Source organism: Gymnodraco acuticeps, unplaced genomic scaffold (genome assembly GCF_902827175.1).
Source record: "Gymnodraco acuticeps unplaced genomic scaffold, fGymAcu1.1, whole genome shotgun sequence".
In the NCBI taxonomy this organism is placed as follows: domain Eukaryota; kingdom Metazoa; phylum Chordata; class Actinopteri; order Perciformes; family Bathydraconidae; genus Gymnodraco; species Gymnodraco acuticeps.
This window is the reverse complement of record NW_022990701.1, coordinates 3,835,236-3,860,625: the sequence shown is the minus strand read 5'-3', so window position 1 is coordinate 3,860,625 and position 25,390 is coordinate 3,835,236. Positions and strand designations below refer to the sequence as shown.

Here is a 25,390-nt window from a genome sequence, read left to right as displayed (position 1 = left end):
TTTTGTGTTACTTGTTGTAAAATGTATTTGTATGCCAAGACATTTACTGCAACTTTTAAGATGAAAAATAAATACAACTGTCATTCCTGCCCTTACAGATACAGTAAGTATACACAACAAAAAACATCAAACACAATATTATTTCTTATGGGCACTTTAATTCCATTTGGCATTACAAATAAAAACAAGACAAAATGACAACAAATAATTTAACAGGATTTTGTAGAAAATGGATGACCAAATGCAGGATAACAAGTACTGAAAACTGTGCTAGGGCTATAGGAGCACAGTGCCTTTTGTACAACATACACCAAAACTGTTGGAATACATATTGCATCCTTTTTTAAGGATCAAATAGTTTTTACTACAACATGTTAGTGGTTTTAGAAATGTTTGTAAGACATGAGAGAACATGGATAGGAGTGAGATGATCGCAGCCTTGCTTAATGATGTTTTAATGTTTAATTAAAGCTGTCTATTGCAACATGATGAGCAAACCTTTACATTGATGCATCTGAGGACTGAGTCTATCTACACATGTTTTGTTATTTACTCAAATTCTGCAATAAACAAAATGATGTTTGCACATAATCACAGCACATTTGTAAGTCAACATGTCAAGTGGCTTTTGTTTTATACCTTAACTGATCACAACACAATCACACAAACACACTATAGTACTGTATGTGTCTTTGTTAAAAAACTATTTAACAGAAGTTACCAGCATACTGTAATAACAACACGTGCGTTTTAAGTGATGACAAATTACATTGACTTAATTTTCACACATCAATAAAGTATTAAAATTGAAACAATGATTCCATTCAAAGTTTGTTTAGGTGATTGTGTTGCCAGCTTGAAACATATGAATATATTGTGCACAGTAGCTCTTCTGGTGTTTATTAGTAAAAGCAGCATGCTCAACGATGTCTAATCATGCTTTAAATACCCTTCTACCTACAGTAGGTGAAATATTTCTCCTTTATAGTTAACAGGCAAAATGTGAGGACTGTTAAGAGCATTAGACAGAACACCACTATAAATAAAATTCACAATTTCTGATGACTAAAATACACATTTACTTTAATTTCAATTGTACTAAACACAGTGTCCAACCAGTACGTTTAAGACTGAGTGCAATTGCATTATTTTCCAGTTTTTCTGCCATATCACAGCAAATCAAAGGTCTACAATACTAAAATGTTGTATCTGTATGAAGATGGAATGTGAAAAAGATTATGGATGACCCCTCAAAGCATCAATCAGTAGCAGAGGTCTGTGAATATTTTTGGATCCTCTCACAAACAATTCTGTTTCTTCAGCGTTGGAGGTCACACAGGATGTCACGCCACACAGATGGCACAACGACAGCATGATTCAGAGATTAATGGGTAAGTGCAAATCTGCCGGTCGCTCCACACGAATGAGTGCCTGTGTGTTTATGTACACTGTACAGTTTTGTGCGGTGAGAGAGGAGGGCTACTGCAGGTAGCGGTAGACTTTGAAGCAGTGGTTGCCCGAATCTGCAACCACAACATGTCCATCAGAGGTGAGAGCGAGTCCCTGAGGACCGTACAGAGGGTCGGCTGAGGTGTTGATGTAAGACAGGAAGGAACCGCTGCCATCAAACACCTGAGGGAGGGATAGAGAGGGATAGAGAGAGAGAGAGAGAGAGAAAGGTAAACCCTGTGATATCTTCTTAATGGCAGTTGGAATAACATACATTTTAACATAATAACTTATTTTAATCACAGTTTAGAGTATAATGTTTTACACTGCTTAGGAAAAGGGTTTATTTTTCCCAATGTGTTATCAAGAAACAATTGGTCTTACTTTGTTTTGTTTTTAATCTATTGTATAGTGGAAAATACTAATATGTTATCAAATGGATAGTTTAATGAAGACAAAAATGATGATTCAAATTGGCAGAAGTGGTTGTTCTAAATTTGAAAGTTATTGAATTTGGAAAAAAGTGTCATGTACTTACAGTATATGTATATTTCACCTACATTTGTATGTGGGCTAGAAGACGTCATGGCACTTGAATAACAAATTATTATGATTCTTGACTCAGTGAAGAAACTAACTATGAAGACATAGTGAAATTCAAGATGTGAATGCAGCAGTGGGTTTTAAGTTTACTATTACTTATATTTTCTTAAGAGTTGTTCAGGTGAGCTTTTTTGGACTGACCTGTATCCTGCTGTTGCCCCAGTCTGCCACGATGATGTTTCCATTGACATCCACTGCCACTCCTGTGGGGGCGTTGAACTGGCCGTTGCCCTCACCATTAGAACCAAACTTCAGCAAGAACTCTCCTTCTGTGTTGAACACCTACATTTTGAATTTCAAGGGGTGATAGTATGGAGACGTTAGAATATATATATTTTTTTAACAATGATGCCAATGAAAAAAATAACAAAAACAGTAATACATCAAATAAAGAAAGGTGTTCAAATCAACATTATTCCTAGTGTTAACAAAAGGACTATCCATTTTTTTGTTTGTTTTTTTAATACAGAACATGTTGTTTGCTTGTAATACACTTTCACAGCTCTAGTATTGCACTGACCTTGACTGAGTGGTTGTGGAAATCTGTCACAATGATTTCATTTTTATTGTTGACAGCAGCAAAGTGTGGCCCTTAACAAAAAAAGACAAGCAAAATTCAGGCAAGTGTCGTTTTACAAAATGAAATAGTGGTGGTACGGTTTTAGAAATGTACATGAAAATTAGTAAGTAGCCAAATGAATTCAATGATGATAGATACTAAATACTTTTTTACAATGACCATTTAAGTTTTTCACGTGTTGTTAATATAGATTATAGGTATTCTTTTCCCTGTTTTATCTTTTTATTGAAAAATAAAAACCTCAGAAGTCTAATGGGATCTTTAAGGTTCCTGGTGCGGCATTCTTCTTCATTCCACATGCAGGTGTGAGCTGGTTGGAGAAAGACTGTGAGCGGGGCAGTGCACATATTACCGTTGAGTGTACCTGCAAACTGCCGGTCACCATTGCCACGGTTACCGAACTTTGTGACCAGCTTGCCGTTGACCTGAAAGATGAAGATGCAGCAGGCCTTGTTGTCGACCACGATGATGTGACCGTTCCTGTCCACCGACACGCCTTTAGGGCCCATCAGCTTCCCCGAGCCAATCTTGCTCTGAAGGAGTCAAAGGCTTCCTGTTAGAGGTTTTTAATTTACTAGTTCCTGATGGCACATTTCAGGAGGTATGGGCAAGGTAAATGTAACTGTTTATTAATGCCAGTATGTTTTAATGGGAGTATTACAAATAAAAATAAAGGAATATAGAAGTAACTTATATTTTGCTATTACAAGCCTGCTTTAACGATAAGAAGAAAAGTAAAACATTTACACCATATTAATTAATCTTTCATCTGTATATGAGATCAGATTATACTCTTTGGCCCCTGTCTTGTTATCAAGTTAAGATCGCACTTTAGAACTTGACTTACCTTAAACTTGCCTTCACTTGAAAAGATGCTGACCCATTTGTTGTCGTAATCTGCGATGATGATGTCACCGTTCGGGTGGATGGCCACTCCCGTCGGTCGCTGCAGTTGACCCGGAGTCCGGCCGCGGATACCAAAACGACTTTTGAACTGGCCGTCATTTGTGAAAATCTGCCTCACACAAAAACACATTTAAGATTTTAAAATTAATGTTCTGAATGCAATAATTTGGTGTTTAGTACTTTAACAGTATATTTTCATAGAGATGGAAAAATGCATAGGCAGCATTTAAGGTAACTGAAGAAGTTGTTAAGTTGGTGTTCTCCACCATAACCTCTCCATACACACATACTGCTAAACCAGTAGGCCGAGAGCAGCATCTTACCTGCACACACTGGTTGTTGCTGTCTGCTATCAGCACCTTCCCCAGAGCAGAGGTAGACACTCCCTGCAGGTTAGTGAACTCCCCTTTGTTTCTTCCTTTTGTGCCTGGAAAAACATGATATGTATTAGTAAGTGTGTTTTTGACAGAAACACATCTTATCTTCTGTCAGCCTCCCTACCTATTCTGAAGATGAGGTCGTCCTCGATGGGGTTTTCTTTCCTCCGCCCCGTGCTGTACATACTGGCCGGCCTCTTGATGGCCTTCTGCTTGATGTGGCTGCTGCCCGGAGACTTCAGCCTCTTCTTCATGCTGTCTGAACTTTGCGATACATCTATGGATTTGGTGGCCTTTATTTTAAAGGGGCTCCCTTTAATGTGTTGGTCGTATAAACGCAGTGATAGATTAAAAATCCCCTCTTTAGGGGCTGAGAACAGGTACTCATAAGTGCCATTTTTGTTGTCCAGTATCTCCCCTTCACCTTTGCTTCCATCAGCTGAGGACATTTCAGCAGTGATGACGGCGTTGCCCATCTTACACAGCTCTCCGTCTTTGTCCTTAGTGGTGATGGTGATGGAGGTGGGGACGCCTACAACACAGTGGCGTAACCCTTCACCTGTCGCCACAGTCTCAGATGCCACTGCATTTGTCGTCAAAATGGTGCCCATGTTGTGGATGGACTTCTTTAGCCCATCCGTCTCCACGATGAAGTCCAGCTGGTCGTTCTCCTCGGGCTGCAGGGGAAGCTCCTGGCTAGCCAGCTCCACGAGACGCTCGCTCATCTGCTTCTTCACCAGCAGCACCTCGGCCTCGGTGCCGTGGCTCAGCGCCTGCTCCGTGAAGTTACAGCTGCTGTTGATGCCGTCCTGGCCCTGCAGCAGAGTGTCCAGCTGGGCTTGGAGCACCTAATACACACACCAGGGGGCAGCAGAGTTAGCTAGAGATAGTGATCACTCCCATGAAAAACACAAGTGCAGTAAACACATATAAAAAGGGTTAAATCCAGTACATAAGCAGAATTCCCCTAAGAGATCAACAACTGCATGAAAATAAAGCATACTGCATACCTTTTCATTAAAAAAGGGTTAGGATATTGTCTTAATTCGGTTTAATGTTGACTTGAACATACCTTACTATCATCTCCTAGCATTATCAACTATAAAAACAAATAAATATATTTCAGATATGGCTATGTCATACTGTGTTGACTTGTTCTGCTTATCTGTTAATCCACTGTTAGTTGTTGATACACTGAATAATGTATAAGGTTACTTATTCATTGATGATCCATTAAGTGTTACTTTATCACAGAAACAGATGCTTGATTGTATTTTCTTAACAATAGGAATGTGATACATACTGCAGTAATTATTGCATTATATCATAATTTCTTAAAGTGGTATCACTTCAGCTAATAAAAAAAAGCTAAAAGCTCACATTCAGATCATGGAATCTTTAAGTATGCTTTACTTCCAGAGTAAAAAAAGAGGTTCTTTGTTGCTGATTTACCGAGACAAACTCACCAGCATCTGATCATCACACTCCTCTTCTTCTCCCACAAAAGAAGCCATTAAACCATAAATGTCACATTAAAAGGAAAATGTTTCTTCAAAGCACCCTCTAGTATCGCTTTCCCTTTATGCTTACTCACTCTCTGAGCTTTACAGTGTTCCCTCACTGCACATGACACACCCAAAGTGTAGATACAGTGCGCTGGCTCCATCTACAGTAGCTAGCAGCAACAACACAACAAGCTACGTCACATATCTGACTTTCCCCTGGGCTCCACTGTTAGTTGGCACTCCACTCAGTGAATTGTAAATCATTAGCTACCAATGAGATGTAGCTCCCTGAGGGGGAGACAGCAGGCTCTTAGCCAGACTGTTGATTGGTGGTCCAGGTTGGGGTGGTGCACCAGCCCACCCGGTCCCCCCTTCCTTCGTCTGCTAATCTCTTATCAGACCAGCTGAGCCCAGCGACACCAGCCTGATGAGCAGCCTGTGATAGGTTGAATACTTTCCAAATATAGATGATAAATTAGGTCATTGTTACTTTTAATTGTTTCTTTTTCCTTTTGTCTAATACTTCAATAACTTTGTATAAGAATAAATATGAATACAGCCCCTTGAAAATGGAATCAACCACTAAAATGACCATTTGTATAACAGTCACTCCCCGTGATACCTTGACTTATTAAAGCAAATGCCGTTTTTCTGGCATCAAAAAAACGGAACAAAGTCTTAATAAATTGAGGTCAATTGGTGCCGCGTTTAACCACATCTAAACTATATTAAAACATCTGATTAAAATGTTCCCACAGCTGATGCAGTTTAATCAAGTCATATGTACACAGTAATGTGGTCACATCTTATGCGAGAAAAATACTTTTTTTCTTCAGGAATTTAGGGTTACACAGGGTGAGTAATTGATATACATATATTCATTTTGTGAGTTAGGTATTCAGTTAGAAAATGACTGATATGTGCTTCAGGTTGATTAAAGAACAATTTATGATTCCAGCCAAACGTCTAAACCAAACAACCGAGCACAACTTGTTATGTAAACCTTATGTATGTGTGAACTAAATAAAAGCTTTTTAGTTGTACCTTCTGCTTGAGGCCGTAGTTGACCTCCAGCTCCATCAGTAAAACGCTCTTGCGGACATTCAGAGTCTTCTGCAACTCATCAAAGGTAGTATGGATGTTGTCCTCCATAGAACTCTTTTGATTGGTCAGCTGCTGCAGGATCTCTGACAGCATCTGCAGCGCGGAGTCGATCTCTGGCAACCTGGGAGCAACCGAGGAACCGGAGGAATGAGCAGACATTCATACAATGAGCCAACAGTCACATGACAGAGCAAGCAATGTTTTTATTTCATTTGCGGTACAGTGTGTTGGGCAGTTTCTCTTCATAATGCCGCTGTTGTACCTCTTCTTGACGGAGTTTAGCTGGTCCTGTAATGATGCCTTGTGTTGCTCCACCACGTCTTTAAGAGGCACGGTTGGGTGTTCTCCATGTTCCCCACTCGTACACTCCTGACACATGGCCGTCTCACAAGGCGGGCAGTAAAACTCCATGACCTAATCAGCAGGAAAAAAGTAGAGGTTGGACTTAAATATGTTATATAACACTTTAAGCTACATCTGTAGTGTGGTTGATGGCAATAATGGTTGGTCCACCACTTTGTTCTAGATTGAAATATCTTAACAAGTACAAGATCAATTGCAATGACATTTGGTGCACATACTAATGGGCCCTTCAAGATGAATTCTGATAACTTTGGTGATGTGTGTGACAGAGAAGAGGTCAAATGAAAATACAGAAAGAGGCAGACCAAGCTAATGTGTGTGAGTCTTACGTTGCCTCCATGGTTGGGGCAGGAGAGCAGTTGTGCAGCAGCCACAGTGGTGATGTTGTTGAGAGCCGCGGCCTCCTGGCTGCAGCTGTCCGGCGCTCGCTGCAGCACGTCCATCAGGTTGGTGATGAAGAAGTTATTCTGTAATGCCGCCACACCTTTTTCCGGCAGGATGGAGGTCTGGCGGCACACGGGGCACGACAGAGTGAGGCTGTGGGCCGGGATGTAATTCTGCAGACACCTGGAGGAGGAAAGGGTGAGGATAATTTTAGTTATCTACTAAATTGCTAAAGTTATTTACTTATATACAACTTGAGTTACTTTTATCATCTGCACCAATACAATACATTAACTATGCCGCATGCACAGCTTTATATTATGTGTGTGATATGTGGACACTGTCAGAGAAGGTGTTGGACAGGATTATATTGAGGTGCTTTGTATATTATCTCCTCTTCCTTTATGTACATGTGGAAAAACATTAGGAACACCTCCAATATAATGCAACATCACCACTGCTATTATTAGAGATCTAATTAAAAAAAAGGTAGAGCAGCAATACATTAGTGAGCCAAGGGTCATAAATGCACAGACCACACCTAGCATCCTGCTGGATGTGGTCAGAAGTACATTATAGCCAAGGAAGCTTCAGGTCAGAGCAGTAATGCTTTTATGCCATTAAGAATTTACAATATTATATTACACTTTAAACATCGTAAGGTGCCATAAGATAATATGTTTACATAAAGTTTTAGGTAGCTGCTATCTGGCAGATATGTGAAAATAAATGTCATCAAAAGATGGACAACACTTTAAAGAAAAACACGTTTTCATTGTGTTATTTTTTATTAAAATGTGAGGTATTCTACTGTTCTTCCTAATACTACAGTAGTTCAGAAAAGTGGACTTATACCACAGCAATATATTTGTGAAGTAGATGTACCAGAAGAGGATTTCTATGTTGTCCAATCTGACAGCGTAATGACTCTTTAGAAGCAACCAGAGTAAAATGGACAGACAGTCCACAGTTTCTCTTTTGTATCAGAAACAAAGGCTGCTTGTCAGAGGATGGCACCAACACACACAAGTTAACAGAAAAGATGCCTCTCATCTGAAACAATACTCAGATTAACAAAAGTCCTATTGATGAGGAGTATTGCTTTCTGCATCTCCAATGTACTGTGAAGCATCCTTCTCTCGAAGAACTTTGTACATTTACATTTGAGATCTGATAAATTGTGTTTGCCCACATATTCCTCTTCAGTCAATACAATTCACAGGATAAATACATAAAACACAAAATATGTTAACAACACTCACCTCTCACAGAAGGTGTGTAGGCATGGCAGTACTTTGGGGTTTTCGTAGCGGTCCAGACATATGCTGCAGATCAAGAACTGCTTGTCGATCTGGCGGACAACAGGACTGGGAAGAGTGGAGCCTTCACTGGCCATCCTACAACTCTGACATACAAGTCCTTCTTCCTCTTACCCAGCTCCCTGCAGAGAGACACAGAGGGAGGATGAGACACAGTGAGGACAAAGCTAAAGACACCACGTATGATCAAACACACAGAGGGTGGAAATCTGTGGGTGGTAAAGATCAAAGTTTAAAACAAAAGACCTTCATCCTTCCCTCCCCTCACTGAGGGAGGAAATGCCAAATGCACAAACAGACACACCAATCAACACATGTGGCTACTGGTTTCAACTCAAACTCATAAACAGAACAATTAAAGATTGTATTTAGAGATGGTGTTGCATCCACTCAATCAGGAGGTCACTAACACCATACTGCTAGATTATTTTCCTGCTGTTCAGTAGATTAAACGCATCTCCATGTAATCTCTTTTTGTCTTTTCATTCATTCATTGGGACTAACAGCCTGGGAACAGATGCAACATCTAGGAGGTTGTGAAGTAAAGAGGGTGGGAGGTCAAACTAAGGTCAGGGCTTCAAAATAAAATGTCTGCAAGCGCTTATGATCACAACATTCACTTATTGTTTAATTTTGACAGAGAATGACAGTTGTTCCTAACATTTTTGGTTCATGACCCACGAGGTCTGCATCCATAGTGACCTCTTGTTAGCACTGCAGCCACTTAGCATTGCTGCCAACATAAAAATCACCTGCAGCCCAACAAGCATTTATCATAAACCACTATTATAAAAGAGTCGTCTGTAAGACTGTTAACAGGACACCTTCAATATCATACTTTCTATCATGAAATCAGTACGGTGGTCAATTGACGATCAGGCAACTGCCTGGCGTGACTGATCAACGATAGTTTCTTAGTAAAGGTCATTTTATATATATATATATATAAATGAAAGTTTCAGCTATCACATGCATTCATTCAATAATGATTGGCTGCTAGAGCACACATTTTAGATTTGAGATAAACAAGAGCCTGGTATTGGAACAGTACTCGTTAGAATCAGATAATCTGAGTTGAATCAGAATTGGTGTTGGGAGAGAAAAGTCTAATCATTAAATGCTTACTTGTTAGTAACATAAAAAGGCATAACTATTGTACATGGATTTGAGAAAAATAAACAATTCAGAATTTATTTTACTTGGTTCTAGACCGCCATGTTGGGAACAAACGCAGTAGTAAAAAGTCAGAGTGAAGCTAGAATCAGAGCTGTGTCTGAAAAGGCACTTTGAGTGATACATATTTGATTAAAGCAAGGTTCTGCGTGGTCAGCGCTCAACACTGAGTCTACAAAATAAACACTTTGAACCCACTATGCATCATATTTACATGCCATACAGATTATTCAGAATTGTGGAGAACTTGCTCTGCAGTTTCCTGTGAAACGCCCTCTTATTGCTTCCAGTATTTGCTTGTTTGACTTCTCTGTAACGTTATCTGGCAGCTAACTTAGGCACAGAAAGTGTGTCAGTGCTTTTATTGTCTGTTCACATTCAAGACTGGCACAGAAACAGGCCACCTCTGCCACTGAGAGGAAACCCTCAGGGATGTTCTTCTTTCTACAGTACATGCTCTCCTTCTCCTCTCTTCTCTTAATCCTCTCTCATGCCAGACTGCTCCTCTCTTTCCTCACCCTGAAAGCCGATATGAAAGCCAGTAAATACAATGTAGTGTTTCGATAAGCCTGAAAATGGAGAGCGGTGGATACAATTACTGTCATAAGAAAGCCATCATGCCATCAGTAGGTTATTACTAACCTTTCCAATGTGCGTTTGCTGTCTGCTGACAAATAGTGATGTGTTCACTCAGTTCAGCCTTACAAAGCTTGTCTTGCAAGTTAAAAACAGAGTTGCTGTAGCAGCAGCACAATGACTTAGCAAAAACCTCATACAGATGATCACAATTCAGCACATTTCACCAACCAATAAGCTAAAACCACTTTCATGTGTATCCATATATGAAAGGGAGGATTTAAATAATATATGCCAGCACAGACATGCACAAAAACATATGCTCAGGTCTTAGGCTGGATGTTGATAACTCACCAGCTCCACAGAGGCCAGATTAATGAAATGAGCAGAGCATGAGATATGGCAGGGATTAATAAAAGTCAGATTCCTAAATCCTGCAGACAGCCACAACAGAAGCAGCCTGAGCTGACGGTGCACTGAAGGTCGCAGCAGCCTCACATCGCTTCACTCTTACATAACCAGATATGCACCAGCTAAGCGGAATAATGCCTGCTGGATCGAGCGGTCATCTCATACGCACATGAAAACCCCAAACACTATCAGAGAGTTTCATACTTAAAGCTTAACATTTTCCCTTTTGACTGTAGAATCTCATATAGAAGTATATAAACACAAGCTTTTCAAAATAATTGTCTCATGACATTTTAGACAGAAAGACTTACAGTGCTGCATCTAAACGCTGATCAACAGGTGTCATCCACTCCAATACGCAGAATGCAACACTGGCTCCATGTGTCTCCAGGCTCTGAACATGCCTTCACGTCAGCGCTGACATGAAACCATGCTTTACTCCAGGTCGCAGCAACCAGCCTAACAGGAGGCGACAGGATGTGTGCTCCTGCGTGTGTTTTTGGGAGTGCGCACACACGAAGTTGAGGAGGGATGATTCAGATTGCGTTTCAGTTTTTGCATCATCTCTTCCCCCTCCCTCTTTTACTCTCCACTTCCTCTCCTCCCATCACTTGCATTCTTGGCTCAGTCTGTCTCATCCATTCATCTCCCTCCTACCTTCCTCTCCCTCCTCTCCCTCCTCTCCCTCCTCTCTCCCTCGCTCTCTCTCTCTGTGTCTCTCTCTCTCTCTCTCTCTCTCTCTCTCAAATAAATGCTGGCTCACTGCAGTGCCGAGCGTGTGCAGCATCAGGAGTATGTGAGCGAGTACTGGCTGATGGAAGGTGATCTAACAAATAAGGGAAATAAAGGGGGGCAGCAGATTTGGGTCCCCTTTACAGCCAAGAGTTGAACCAAAAGGCTATTTCTGTGAGGGGGGTGTATGCTGCTGACTCACTGTACATGTAGAGAAAGAGAATACGAACAAGAGAGGGAAAGTTGGAGGTAAAATATTAAAGATGAAGTTTAAGGAAATGTTAGTTTCACAGAAAGTGAAGATTTGATCCGAGTGATAACAATCTGGGAAAACCAAATGCTCTCTTATGTGTGTATATATATATGTATACATCCTTCATATACCCACACACTTTTCACCATGTCACTCTGATGAATGGCATAGCAAAAGGAGGCCAAGGCTTAATGATAGAGGATGTTGTTATTGCTATCTATTCTCTTGACAAAACACTGAGGTAAAACTAATTTCCTTTCCTTTTTTTTGGAGACAAGATGAAAAGATGAAGGCCACAGAAGACACATCAGAGACATGGATCTAAATCCCTGCAATGCACTGCTGTCTGTGGGGTGAACTGAACTCTGTAAAGCTTTATACATCTATAGGAATAGATCACTGGAACAAAAGCTTTAATCTTCAGACAACAGTAACACACTAAGCTTCTAAACTAAGCCAATACTTTATATGTTTACATAATGCAATCCCACTATGTACTGTATGACATTAGTATGGTGGAGGGGCTCAGAGGAGGAAGAAGAGATACGAGTCCGTCAACAAAAGATCGCTTAAAAAATGTCTGGTTGTACAATTAAATGACCAAAACTAGTCTTGTGCCGTCTGAATTGCTCTCCACATCTCTACACGTTTCAATGTTTGAATCAGGTCAAACCCTCATATTTTAAAATAATACAATTAATTTAACAACATTTCTAAAGAGTTATCTGTTTCTGTGGCTGGGATTACATTTTTACATGCTGAGGAAATCCTTTTCTCCGTCCAACAGCGGAAAACATTGGACTTAAATCCTTTTTAAATTGTATACCTTCTGATCGCAGTTGAACTTGACAGAGCAGTTTTAAACATGTCATTATGCCTGGCAGCTCTGAGGCCAGTACAATGATCTCATCTCTGCCTCTGCCAAACTGTGAGTCAGTCAGTGGGAAACAGAACAAAAGAAACTTATGCAACTCTGGAGGAAAAAATGAAAACATCCCGATAGTCATTTGTGTGCCAGTGTCATTAACATGCAGAGGCACGACATGCTCAATCCAATTCAAAAGCATGGCAGTTAAGGATAATGCTGAAAGCATATTGAGGGGATTTATCATTTGATAAATGGGATTAGTCATCATTGGGAAATAAATTGAATATAACCAACCTTAAGCATCAAACCCTTTTAAACTAAAACACTGTTTCATAGCCAACAGGATGCTCCACAGCTCGACCTTTAGTGAGTGGTCACAGTCTGCAGACTCTGCCTTCATTTGGATAGTGCAAACGTTGTTCCTACACTCACATCAACACATGAACCAGCTTCTATGACAAACATCTCATTGCTTCATCGCTTTGTTAAAAGCTTAGTCTTCAATCTACATGTAAACTAAATCATGAACCACTATAAAGCAAAACACAGGACTGCACATGCTGTGACCTACAAACTGACTGATAGGCTTTTTACTGTTTGTAAACGCAGCAGGATAAAAATATGTTATGATATTCTTTAGCTGAGTGCTAATGGTAGCATACTAACATGCAAACAATTACAACATTCGAAGTATAATAATAACCTTGCTCACTATGTTAACTTACTATCGCTAAATGGCTGATGGGAATGAAAGTTAGGTATATGGCCATAAACTAAAAACTAACTTTTAAGCAAGCACTCAGTGTGTTTCTCACATATCTCAAGAATGAGCGTTAATGGGCAGTTCTCAAGATATTCCGGGGCCAAGCTATCGCGCCATTTAAAAAAAAGTGTGTGTTTGAAACCACCCTGCACCGACTGGGCACTGCCCTAGTTATACAGCGAATGTGACCTGCCTATGGCTCTACATGAAGTTTCAACAGATCACCAAAGGTATTACTATTCATACTGGGGGGGAGGCAGAGATACTTCAATCAAAACCACAAATCTCAATCTTCCGGTGTTATAGAGGGAAAGGTCATGGGATCCCCAAAGTCATTAGGATTCATCCCCTTGGAATCATAGGTAGCCTCTGAACGGATACAAATGAAAGGCCGGGGCTTTAAGTCATAGAGACTAGCAGAAGCATTACATCGCCACAGAGACACTCATCGCTCAGGGCCACACACATTGACACAAACTGAAGAGTAAACCTGTCATTTGTTTTTTCAATATTTACGCCCACATAATAATCCCTGATGCTCTAAAACACTGAAAAACAGCAATACCAACTGACTCAGATCAGATTAAAAAACAGCTCTCTCTACTTATCCTCCAACAATGATTACACAACGTTAACCACTGTTAAACTGTACTTTAAGCAAGTTAAAAATCTAGGGCAATCTGTTATTATAAAACCAGCTTGTCACTCACCAGTATGAAGAGGAAACAGTTTTTCCAGCAGTTATTTTTGGTTACTTTTAGTTCACATAGTGGCTGTGTAGCTGTATGTGAATCTGGGTCTCCCTCTGGTGTCCGTCACACAGCTCTTTCCAGCGCACTGACCTCAGCTGTTTCACCGTTTCTAAACACACATACTGTAAAGCCACGTCACACTGCACAATAATGACACTGTCCAGTCAGAACGACCGCCTTTTAAAATGTCAACAACCAGGTTGAAGTCAAACAGGTGGATCTGTAACATGTTACCTCTCATTATGATAATGACGTGTTGGCTTGGCAGCACTGATAGAGATCAGCTTGTTTCTCTCACTTCATCTGCTCATTATTGAATGTTTTATGATATAATACACAACTTATTAGTTTGTCAGGTCAGAAGTCCAAGAGTCCAGTCACATGCAGGTTCATTGCTTTGCTGCCATGTTTAAAGAGTCACAGGACGGTTTATTGCTGCTCTTTTCCTGCATCCCACTTCATTTTAACACCAGCAAATTGAGATCAAATTGTTTTTGTGACGGTTCAATTATTTTAGATTGTTTTAATTGCCCTTTTATAGAAATAGTTAGTATTGTGTATATTATTTTGTTAGCGTATTCTTTAACCAGAAATGTCAGGGAAATGTGCATGCCACTTCCTGCTGCTTCAAGTCCTTATGCTTACATTATTTATATTTATTTCTAATCACATTTTACATGCTGTGGAGAAAGTGTCTGTACTCTAAATAAAGTAGGATGTTAATATGTCACTTGGCTGTATGCCTACCCACAGTGCATTCTGGGGCCACAAGATAAGACTGACATTTTTCAGTCTGGCAGCAACTCAAAAATGTCCACTACACCTAAAATCACCATAATCACGAGAGGATAACATGGACTGAAAGCTACACTGACACCACTGTGTTGACTGTACAGACAATAAAACACATCTTCATTATTACTGATGTGCAAGATGACAGCTGCAGTATGTTTGTTTTTAGCCTGGATTGTTTTTCAAATCCTCTCAAAGCCAGATGTCCGTCTAGAAGGCTTATGTCTGTGGTAATCGCACCATTTCACCAACGCTGTAACAGTTTCCTCACAAAATACGTTAATTCAGAGCCCTCCTTACTTCTGATTCTGTCGCGGTATAGCAGCACCTGCAGCTAAATATTTTTACATTCACCCTTATGAAAAACTGTGCTCTCCAGATTTCATTTTAAGGGGAATCAGGGGCTTTACATGCCTTTATTCTAATATAAAGCACCACTGGACAGGATGATGAGATATTACAGCAGCAGAACATCCCCTCATTCAACTCCACATCCCCCCCCTCCCTCAATTGGAAAGACTAACAGCAGCATCTTTGAAAACCTCAGATGAAAGTCTACTCATCAATGGGGTTTAAACCTCAAAAGCGATGTTATAAATACTGTGTGAGGGGCTGTGTTGGTAGCTTTGAAAAAAATACCATAAAACTTTAGATTTTTTTGTGAGAATTGTGTGCCAGTCCTGTTGAGAAAAATAATTGCCTACCATTTGTTTGGCTTTCTTGGGTTTCATTTGCATGGTTTCAGAGAAAAAGGCGATTCTTCCAGTGAATAAGGACATAATATCACTGCGTCACAGGGATATATATCTGCCGACCGTTCCTTCTGGTGACACAAGATAAGAGGATGCCCTGTCTGGGTGAGTTAGAGCATGCATGTCAACTGACCTCTAATTAAGGCCTACAGATGTGCTAGTGGAGAGCCATTGGAAAACTGTCCATGCTGCACATCCGTCAACCAGAATTTAACCAAGCTAAAACATTGTGTCTCAAAGTCCTGCCAAAGTGCACCAATAGAAAATCGTTTTTGTTTTAGCTTTGTTGACCGTTTATCCCTCTATGTTCTTGATGTAGTTATACTAGCAGATAAAGGTAACAATGTACAAAGCTGCAGCTAAAGATTTAATTTATTATTGACTAATCTGCAGATACATTTCTAGATTAAAAAGTAAAAAATTGTGGAAAACTTCTATCCCAGTTTGTCCCAAGTGATATTTTGTTTTGTCCAAAACCCAGAGATATTCAGTTGATATAATATAAAACAATTTTTACAAAAAGCAGGGAATCTCTACATTCAAGAGGCTGAAGACATTATTTATTGACATTTTTGCATACAAATAATAATAGGTTCACTTTCTTTTACTTTTGTTAAAAAAAATTGAAATCTATGAATAGTTGTTTCAATCATATTGCAATGACAAATGGTTTTCTACTGTATAACCCAGCATCTCTTAAATGCACTTTTCATCTATATGCATGCTTTTAAATGTTGTTACTTTTGTGTTTGGATGGGAACAGCATGAAACTTTGAACATTTTCTGCAGAGATAGCAGCTGTGCAGAGCCTCAGGTGAGAGGAGAAGAGGCGCATCATGTTTGTTGAGTTTGCTAATAGCTTAATAAAAAAGCTGTAATGCAGTAATTTGTTAGTAGTATAAAAGTTACCAGTGTTACAATGTGATAACTCCGTTAACAATGCTTATTGCCTTTACAGGTTAATGATGCAGAGTCAGCTGATACACAGCCTTTTTATTATTGTCTTATTTTTCTCCTAATATATATTATATACTTTTTGATTATATGCAATGGATAAAATAAGACTTTTTAACCACATCAAAGGGGCCATATATTGTTTAGTAGACATTGTAAAGCCCTGCAGACAAACATTGAGTTGTGTAATAAGTTGACTTGACTTTTTCTTGGGCTTAAGACTGAGGTCACAGAATATGAAGAGCAGGAAATGAAAGTAAGGCAAATATTTTTCTTTCAAGCGTACAGCACATGCACCTGCAGAGAAAAACAGCACATCTGCTGAGAGTGATTTTCCTCAGTGTGTGAACACCTGACACCATGTGAACCAACCTGTATTTCTAGTAGCTTGCAAGACCTCCGGGGTAATCACCGGGAATAACAGACGCATCTTTTAATAATAATATTTTCCTGCAACAGTAGTCAATTGACTGACCCACAAACAATGCACCAACACTGCACCCTGCATGGGGACTTTCCCAACACAACATCAGAACAGTTTCCCCATTCCTTTAATCAGATACTTTCTCTTTCCTTATATACTTTTTCCATCTATTTCTCACTTATTAAAATGCTCCTCTACCTCTTTAAATCCCAAACATTCCACTTACTTCATCTCCATGGCTGCCCTCCTCTCCTCCTCTCTTCTCTGTGGTGAAAACAAACGCTCCTCTCACCTAATCCTTTCATCTCTGATAAACAGCACTGTAGTGAGAGCAGTGGGAGACAGTTAGCTGTTACAATAATCAAAACAGACCGACAGGGAGCCACTGGGTGAGCTGAGGCGGAGGGGGAAGGCCCTTTGGTGGTGTAGTAGGGAAATCAGAAGGTTAAGTGAGGCTGGAGGAGGTGGGGCTTAAAGCTTGTGCTGCTCTTTAACCCCAGTGAGGGCAAGAGTCCCAGAGACATGACGAGCATGGAGGAGAAACTGATAAGCAGAAAAAGAGGATCTGGCACGAAGACAAGAGCAACTTCAGAGACACATTCTGTTATTATTTGTCTAAGCACTGACCCTGGTACCATAGGCATAACATGGTCCATGCTTTTGTTTTACATGCCTATACTGTTTTGTCTTGTAAAATACTGCTGGATTAAGTTGAAAACTGAGGTCATGTGCACAATTTTATCTCAAATGCGCAGGAGCTGTTCTCTTAATCAAGCTGCAAATATATGCCATTTTAAAAGGAGAAATTGTCAAAGCCAAAACACATGTCCCTTAAGCGTTAAACATTGGCATAATCTACTGCACAGTGTTAAACAAACATAGTTTTGACATTGCTGTTCCCCAGAGTTAAAGTTGAAGTGAGAATTCAAGAAAACAACCGGCCACAGTCACTGATTGAAACGGGATGGTCCACAAATGAAAATCCACAATAACCATACCAATCCTCTGAATAATGATCACAGCACAGAACAGTCATGTACAGAACATGAACGTTTAAAAGAGTGAAATTGAAAATGCATTTATTTGAATGTTTCCCAAGTTAACCAAGCATGCATGTGAAAATATCTGTCCTGTCTGCCCCTGGGGACTTGGGACACTGAAGCAGAGCTGGTAAACAAGGTTGAGATGATGCAACCGATCTCCAAAGACTACACAATTCAGGAGAGACAAGATAAAGAGAACTCAGGATTAATCAAAACAATACTTTCTTTACTTTGAGAAGCATTTAAGATAGCAGTCCAACTTCTGTCCAGACTGAAATATCTCATCAATAATCAGATGGATTGTTATTTTACATTATTACATTGCATTTAGCTGACACTTTTATCCAAAGCGACTTACAATAAGTGCGTTCGACCAACAAAATACAAACTTGAAGAAAACAGAATCATATAAGTACATCAGGCCTCATAGAGCAAAAACATTTCAAGTGCTACTCAACTGGCTTTAGATAAGCCAGCCCTTTATTAGTATATAAGTGCTTTGTTAATAGTTCTATCGCTCGAAGTGGAGTCGAAAGAGATGAGTTTCAGTCTGCGCCGGAAGGTGTGTAAGCTATCTGCTGTCCTGATGTCAATGGGGAGCTCATTCCACCATTTTGGAGCCAGGATAGCAAACCCACGTGTTTTTGCTGATGGGAACTTGGGTCCCCTTCGCAGCGAGGGTGCAGCGAGCCGTTTGGTTGATGCAGAGCGGAGTGCAAGTGCTGGGGTGTACGGTTTAACCATGTCCTGGATGTAGGAAGGGCCAGATTCATTCACAGCATGGTACGCAAGTACCATTGTCTTGAAGTGGATTCTAGCAGTTACCGGAAGCCAGTGAAGGGAGCGGAGGAGCGGCGTGGTGTGGGAGAATTTAGGAAGGTTGAAGACCAGGCGAGCCGTTGCATTCTGGATGAGCTGCAGAGGTCGGATGGCACATGCAGGTAGACCAGCCAGGAGGGAGTTGCAGTAGTCTAGGCGTGAGATGACGAGAGCCTGGACCAGAACCTGCGTCGCTTTCTGGGTCAGCTGGGGACGTATCCTCCTGATGTTGTAAAGCGTGTATCTGCAGCAACGGGTTGTAGCAGCGATGTTTGCAGTGAAGGACAGGTTGTTATCTAGGGTCACACCCAGATTCCTTGCAGTCTGAGTCGGGGAAACAACAGAGGTGCCAATGTTGATTGTTAGGTCAAGAGTGGGACAACCTTTTCCCGGAAGGAAAAGCAGTTCAGTCTTGTTGAGCTTGAGCTTGAGGTGATGATCAGACATCCACTGAGAGATGTCAGCTAGACAAGCAGAGATGCGTGCGACAACCTGGGTCTCTGAGCGGGGAAAGGACAGAATTAATTGGGTGTCGTCAGCGTAGCAGTGGTATGAAAAACCATGCGGGCTAATGACTGATCCGAGCGAGTTTGTGTTCAAGGAGAAGAGGAGGGGACCAAGAACAGAGCCCTGAGGGACCCCTGTAGTTAATTGACAAGGGTCGGACTCGGACCCTCTCCAAGTAACCTTGGAACCAAGTAACCTGTAGGTGCGGTCTTTGAGGTATGAGGTGAGGAGGGAAAGTGCAGAGCCTGAAACTCCAAGTTCTTGGAGAGTGCGAAGGAAGATCTGATGATTCACCGTGTCGAATGCAGCAGACAGGTCCAAAAGGATTTCTCAACAGATTTTCAGTGTTCCCAGATCACGTATCCAGAGATGAAGAGGATTATTTAAGAAATGTCCTCTGCAGGAGTTAAGCATCATCCAGCAGACTTTGACGGCAAATTAACTGGAGCTTAGGACAATGCTAACACAGAAGGAAGCCAAATATTGTTCATTTACCACGCAAATTGCATCAATACAAAGCCTGCAAAGTTTCCCACGCAGCTCAGCAGTACTTTGTGTTAAGTGCCAATGATCAAACACAATAAACATTGCACCTGCTGTAAGTATAACCTCAATGTAACACAAAAAGATACCTTCAGATACCTTGGCCTTTTTTTAGTCTAACAAATTACCCAAAATGAAAATTACAATCCAAAGAGCAGTCGTGCCAGAACTTTGCCTTCAAAAAACTCTAAAACTGGCATGGCAAAAATGGTGTGCGTTAAAGTGAGTTCTTGACATTGAAAACAGCAGTTACAGAACTAACAATCTCACCACAGGGTGTTTGTAGTGTCTGTTTCTGAAACCTTTAAATCCTATCACATGGTCTTTTTAGCATCTATGTCCCCTATCAACAGTCTGGAACAGCTTTTCTCAACCAAATGTGCAGTATGTACAATAGCTGTTGTGTTAGAATCTCATTACCGAATGTTTCTAGATATTTGATATAATGTTTTATTTGATTTGATATACTTTATTAATCCCCGTGGGGAAATTGTTTCTCTGCATTTGACCCATCCTAGTGTTAGGAGCAGTGGGCTGCCATTTTGAACAGCGCCCGGGGAGCAGTGTAGGGAACGGTGCCTTGCTCAGGGACACCTCGGTAGCACTTGGTCTTGCCGGGACTTGAACTGGTGACCTTCCAGTTGCCAAGCCAAGTCCCTATCGACTTCGCCACCACCGCCCTTAGATATAATAACCGAACACATGAAAGCAAAATAACTATTTTTCTGCCACCTGCTGCCATGGGGCCAGCTCTCCCCTTATTGTAACCACATGTTCATACTTCCATCTAAACATTGGTGGTTCCACAATAACAAAATCACTCATCTGTCTCTTCAGGCTGGACACACCCAACGCAGGTTTTCCTACAGACAGGAACCCATACATCAAACAGACATGTCTGCCCCTAGAGAGTTTCCCAATTTCTTGAAAGCTTCAATCTTATTGGCAGGCCATGAACGATGTTTGTAGTAATTATCTAAATGCATCCGTTTCCCTCTGTACATCCACTCCCACTTAACTGGATTACTGACAGCATAAAAAAATGGCTCCGTGTGGACACAGGGATACCATGATTCAATGTATTTTCAACTTAGCTTCATTTAGTCATTTGTGTAACCGAGTTAGGTGAAACCAGCTGAATACATCTCCTAAAACATTCCAAAAAATGAAATCTACAAGCAACCTGGCATTTTGGAGCTTCAGCAATGTACTGTACTTCCAATTTACTGGGAGTATGAATAATAATAAAATAAAACATGGGAAAAGTCCACAGAAAGTGCACAGAAAGAGAAAAACAATGTGGCTAAATATGTTATGGATTGAGGTTTTATGCTAAAAGAAAAACAAACCAGTTGCTCAGGATGAAGTGTATCAGTACAAGTTTGTCAAAAGCAGTGGGTAGTGTGCTGGACTGCGAATCAGGGGATAGCAAGTTTGAGTCCCACTGCAGTCAGCATCAAGACTCTTCACCCCAAATTGCTCCTGTGGGGATTGTCCACAGTATTGAATGAAGTTGCTTTGGATAAAAGCGTCTAACTGTGTGAAATCAACGACATTGGCCAAGGAAGATTAAACAAAAACACCAGGTCTTTGCTGTTATTTTGACTATGTCTTATCTTTCAACCTTGAGCAGAGAACATAAAGACAAAATAATCAACCGAGATACAAAATAACGTCATGAAAAAAAAAAATAAAGTCATGTGCTTTTAACTATTTCTTGAGGAAGAAAGCACACAGTAGCACTTAAAAAACTGTGGTTGACAAGTTGTCCAGTTTGTTAGGATTATTTTAAACCTTGGCTTTGAACCTCCTTCGCGTCGAAAGGAGCCAGTTGAGGTGGTTCGGGCACCTATTAGGATGCCACCTGGGCGCCTCCCAGGGAGGTGTTCCAGGCACGTCCCTGGGAAGAGACCAAGGGGTAGACCTAGGACCAGGTGGAGGGATTATATCTCTTCGCTGGCCTGGGAGCGCCTTGGGATCCCCCAGTCAGAGCTGGTTGATGTCGCCAGGGAAAAGAAAGTTTGGGGCTCTCTGCTGGAACTGCTACCCCCGCGACCCGACCACGGATAAGCGGGAGAAGATGGATGGATGGATGGCTTTGAACCAACTAAATTAATTGCAGGCATGATGTCATTTAGTTTGACACCTGATTGTATCTACTAAGGTAATAGCTCAAAATAGAAAAGACAAAAAGTATAATATGATGCAAATGACGTTTTAGCCCACCAGATCAACCCCACATACGTTGTTGAACTTTTACAGTGTGCTCAGCATCCAACATTTATCTTAGTGGTGGAGTGACACTCTGAAGTGTGGGAGGTTACTGTTGCTTTCAGTAAATGTTGATCTTTAACACACAAACACACTGTGATTTCTCATAATCCTCTACAGTGAGACACTCAGAGATACTACTCTGTAGTAGAGTCACTAAGCTGCCGGACCACCAACAGTAATCACTCAGCTTCAACAGGACACAGGTCGCTGTGGAGCTCACAGCAGCGAGCCACTGATCCTGCAGGTTAAATGTTAAATGAGTAGTGAGTCTGCAGGACCTTTGGTCATTGTACAAGCTGGAGAAGAACATGCATACTGCCACCAGTAGACATGTGCAATGGAAACAGATACTATACATTATCTGGGTAATCAATAGCTCACAGCGACCAAATCTTTAGTAAGTTCCTACTGAGTTATCGTTTATTTGCAACACCTTTACAATCTAAGAGGCCTAAATCTGACCTAGCAATTGCAGTGACACATGTGTTTTGATACCAAATCTTTACCTTACTGTGAGAAAGACATTTTTTAAATGTTTCTAAATAAGCAAAAGTTCTCAGTTATGTCATACACAAAACAATCTGAAACTGCCTTATCAAATAAGTAACAGAGAGTATGCACAGTAGGAGTCGGTATTCAACCGTTTTCAATACTCGATACTGCAAGTAAAATGTTGTACGTAAAAAAAGTATGTGCGTGTATTAATACACGCACAAATCCAACATTAGTTGAGCTTTTCCAGTCTGTCAGAGAAGTCTTGATACACCTCAAAGGTACTTTTGGAGAAAACACTTGAGGGTGATGTTATGTTGGACTGGAATAACAACTAAAAGTTGTTTGGAATATAAAAAAAAAAAAGAACTCACAAAATTGTGGATGTGAAAAACATCATCAAGTGTGCAATGAGTGAAAACTAATTTGGTTCTCTTCAGAAAGTGGCCTTGATGTATGACATATAAGGCAATGGTAATTATTATTTTATGTAACAGAGAAGTGTACATTTTGCGTTGCTTCAGTGCACTGAGTCATCCACATGGCCTTCTTGATCAGCAGGAGAATACTCCCACAGCTGCAGCAGCGTGTACTGCAGTGGTGGGAGAGTTATGCAGCCTTTACTGCATTACTCTCTACTTCTTGTTCCCAGAATCACTTACTGCATTGGAGCACCTCTAATGTCACAATGACTAAAACAAACAGCTGCCGTAGACAAACTAGGGATCAGACATCAAAGGAGGACACTCTCACACACAGAGAAAGAGAGGCACCCAGAGAGAGCAGGCAATCGTAATGAGGCGTTAATCCATTTCTAGTTTATGGGGAAGAATAGAGCCAGCTAACGAAATGAATATGGCTCTGTGCTGTTGACACAATTTAATGTAAAGACAAAGTGATGATAACAGCCCTGCAAGAATTGTTCCAATGAATGAATCACTACTATTGAATACTTTTTGGGTCTAATGTGGGTATGTAAACATTTATTTGAAATGCCCGTTACAGTATAGATATCATAGTTTGATAAATAGGTAGTCAAACAAACACTTTGAGAATGTGTTTATAGACTTTCGTGACAAAAATGTGAAAATAGGGTACCAATCTTATATCAAACGTTGGACTGTGAAGTAACCTCGCTTACGTCGGTCTAAATAAGTCGATGTTGACATTTAGTTTCACACAGTACACAAACAGCAGCCTCCAATGATAAAGTAATGTGTTTGTTTAGCCCATCCATCCACCCTTTGACGCTCTTTAAAAAACACATTTAGTTAACTTTCTCCATTGCTAATATCATAATTACAAAAACCGCCAGAGGCCTCTCCTATACCATTCAAATCTCCCTCCAGTAATCCAGCTCACAAATGGATGATGACTGCCTCCTGAGCCAATTAGGAGGTACAGTAGAGCCTCATCACATCAAATCTATTCTCCTGGTTGAAGTGAAACGGTAAACGAATTGGCTGATATTATTCAAGTGGGTGGTGAGAAACAGGATTTGATTAGCCTACCTAAGCAGAAAGATTTAAAGCAGAGAGAAACCTCACCAAAAGCACACATTTTACATTTTAAAATGTATGTTTGTCTGCAAAATAAACTCATAATGCTAATTAGGCTTTAGAGTACAATTCTTCAATGTCATACATAGACAACCTTTTCCCCCTGGTAACAGTCTGCTGACTCCAGCTTTACTTAAACTACAAGCCTGGTTCTCCTTAAAGTAAAAAAAAGACAGTATGGCCATCAGCTCCTCTCAAGTTCACTAAAGTTGTATATCTTGTCCGTACAGGTGTATGGGTATGACAATTGTATTTATCTTTTCATTTAACCCTTGGCCAGCAAGAAAATGTGAATAATCCACATTTCAAATGATTTCTTTATACAGCTTTAGTAGTGGAAACTATGCTTTCTCTTATAGAAACAGAAAATAATTCATGTCTTGCTAATATGTCACTTAATATTGATGGGCCAAAGAAGAAGCTGTATTCTACATTAGTAAACAATGTTGTTGCACTTACTCAAAGTCAACAATGGGTATGAAAATAATCACTAAGAAGTAAATACATTTAACACATACAATGGCAGCTACTTCCACCTCATCACAGATAACCTGAGAGCTGCTCTCCTAAACCTAAACATCTCTTGTGAATGAATCTATGCATATAAAACTTTAATCATTATATCAAACCACCAAGCCATGTCACACACAAGATCCTGTTTGACTAATATCTCAGTAAGTGCATCAGCAGGCACAGATCATTTCCATTTAAACAGATTTAAGATGCTGACACACATGAGCCTGCAGCATGGAGGGCACTGGAAATAAACCTGCTGTTAATAGATTATTTTACTAATAAATTAGCAAACCACAGAGGCAGAGTAGCACTTTCAAAGTAAGTCAATAAATGTTATTCCGCATTTTGAAAGCTTCTTCTAGCTTCTTCCAAAAGTCACACATAAAATCAAGTTGGACAAAGTGGCGACATTCATTCAATCTCAGCTTGTTTTCCCCTGAGAACTACATGCAGTAAAATCCGATTCACTCACCTAGATGTTATTTTATCTTCCGGTTAGAAAGCCACAGAGACGCATGAGGGTGTATCGCTGATCCTACTGGACTGTTCCCAGTTTGACTCGCTGTGGGATCCTGCTGCTCTGCTAACACACTGAAG

General features: G+C 40.4%; 1 protein-coding gene across 5 annotated transcripts; it reads right to left on the bottom strand.

Moving 5' to 3' along the window:
* Positions 1-138: 138 nt before the first annotated feature.
* On the bottom strand, positions 139-25,390 carry trim2a (tripartite motif containing 2a). 5 transcript variants are annotated; one of them, XM_034231460.1, is made up of 12 exons: positions 25,266-25,390; positions 8,534-8,712; positions 7,217-7,454; positions 6,787-6,938; positions 6,465-6,645; positions 4,040-4,763; positions 3,862-3,965; positions 3,480-3,647; positions 2,985-3,165; positions 2,573-2,643; positions 2,194-2,334; positions 139-1,632 (listed from the first exon to the last, which is right to left on the bottom strand). In XM_034231460.1, exons 2-12 carry the CDS (start codon positions 8,665-8,667, stop codon positions 1,480-1,482), a joined length of 2,247 nt encoding a protein of 748 aa, XP_034087351.1. In that variant the 5' UTR covers positions 8,668-8,712; positions 25,266-25,390; the 3' UTR covers positions 139-1,479. The 5 variants fall into 5 exon arrangements, with proteins under 5 accessions (XP_034087351.1, XP_034087350.1, XP_034087352.1 ...); XM_034231459.1 differs by lacking the exon at positions 25,266-25,390 and adding an exon at positions 17,267-17,476; XM_034231461.1 differs by lacking the exon at positions 25,266-25,390 and adding an exon at positions 14,077-14,206.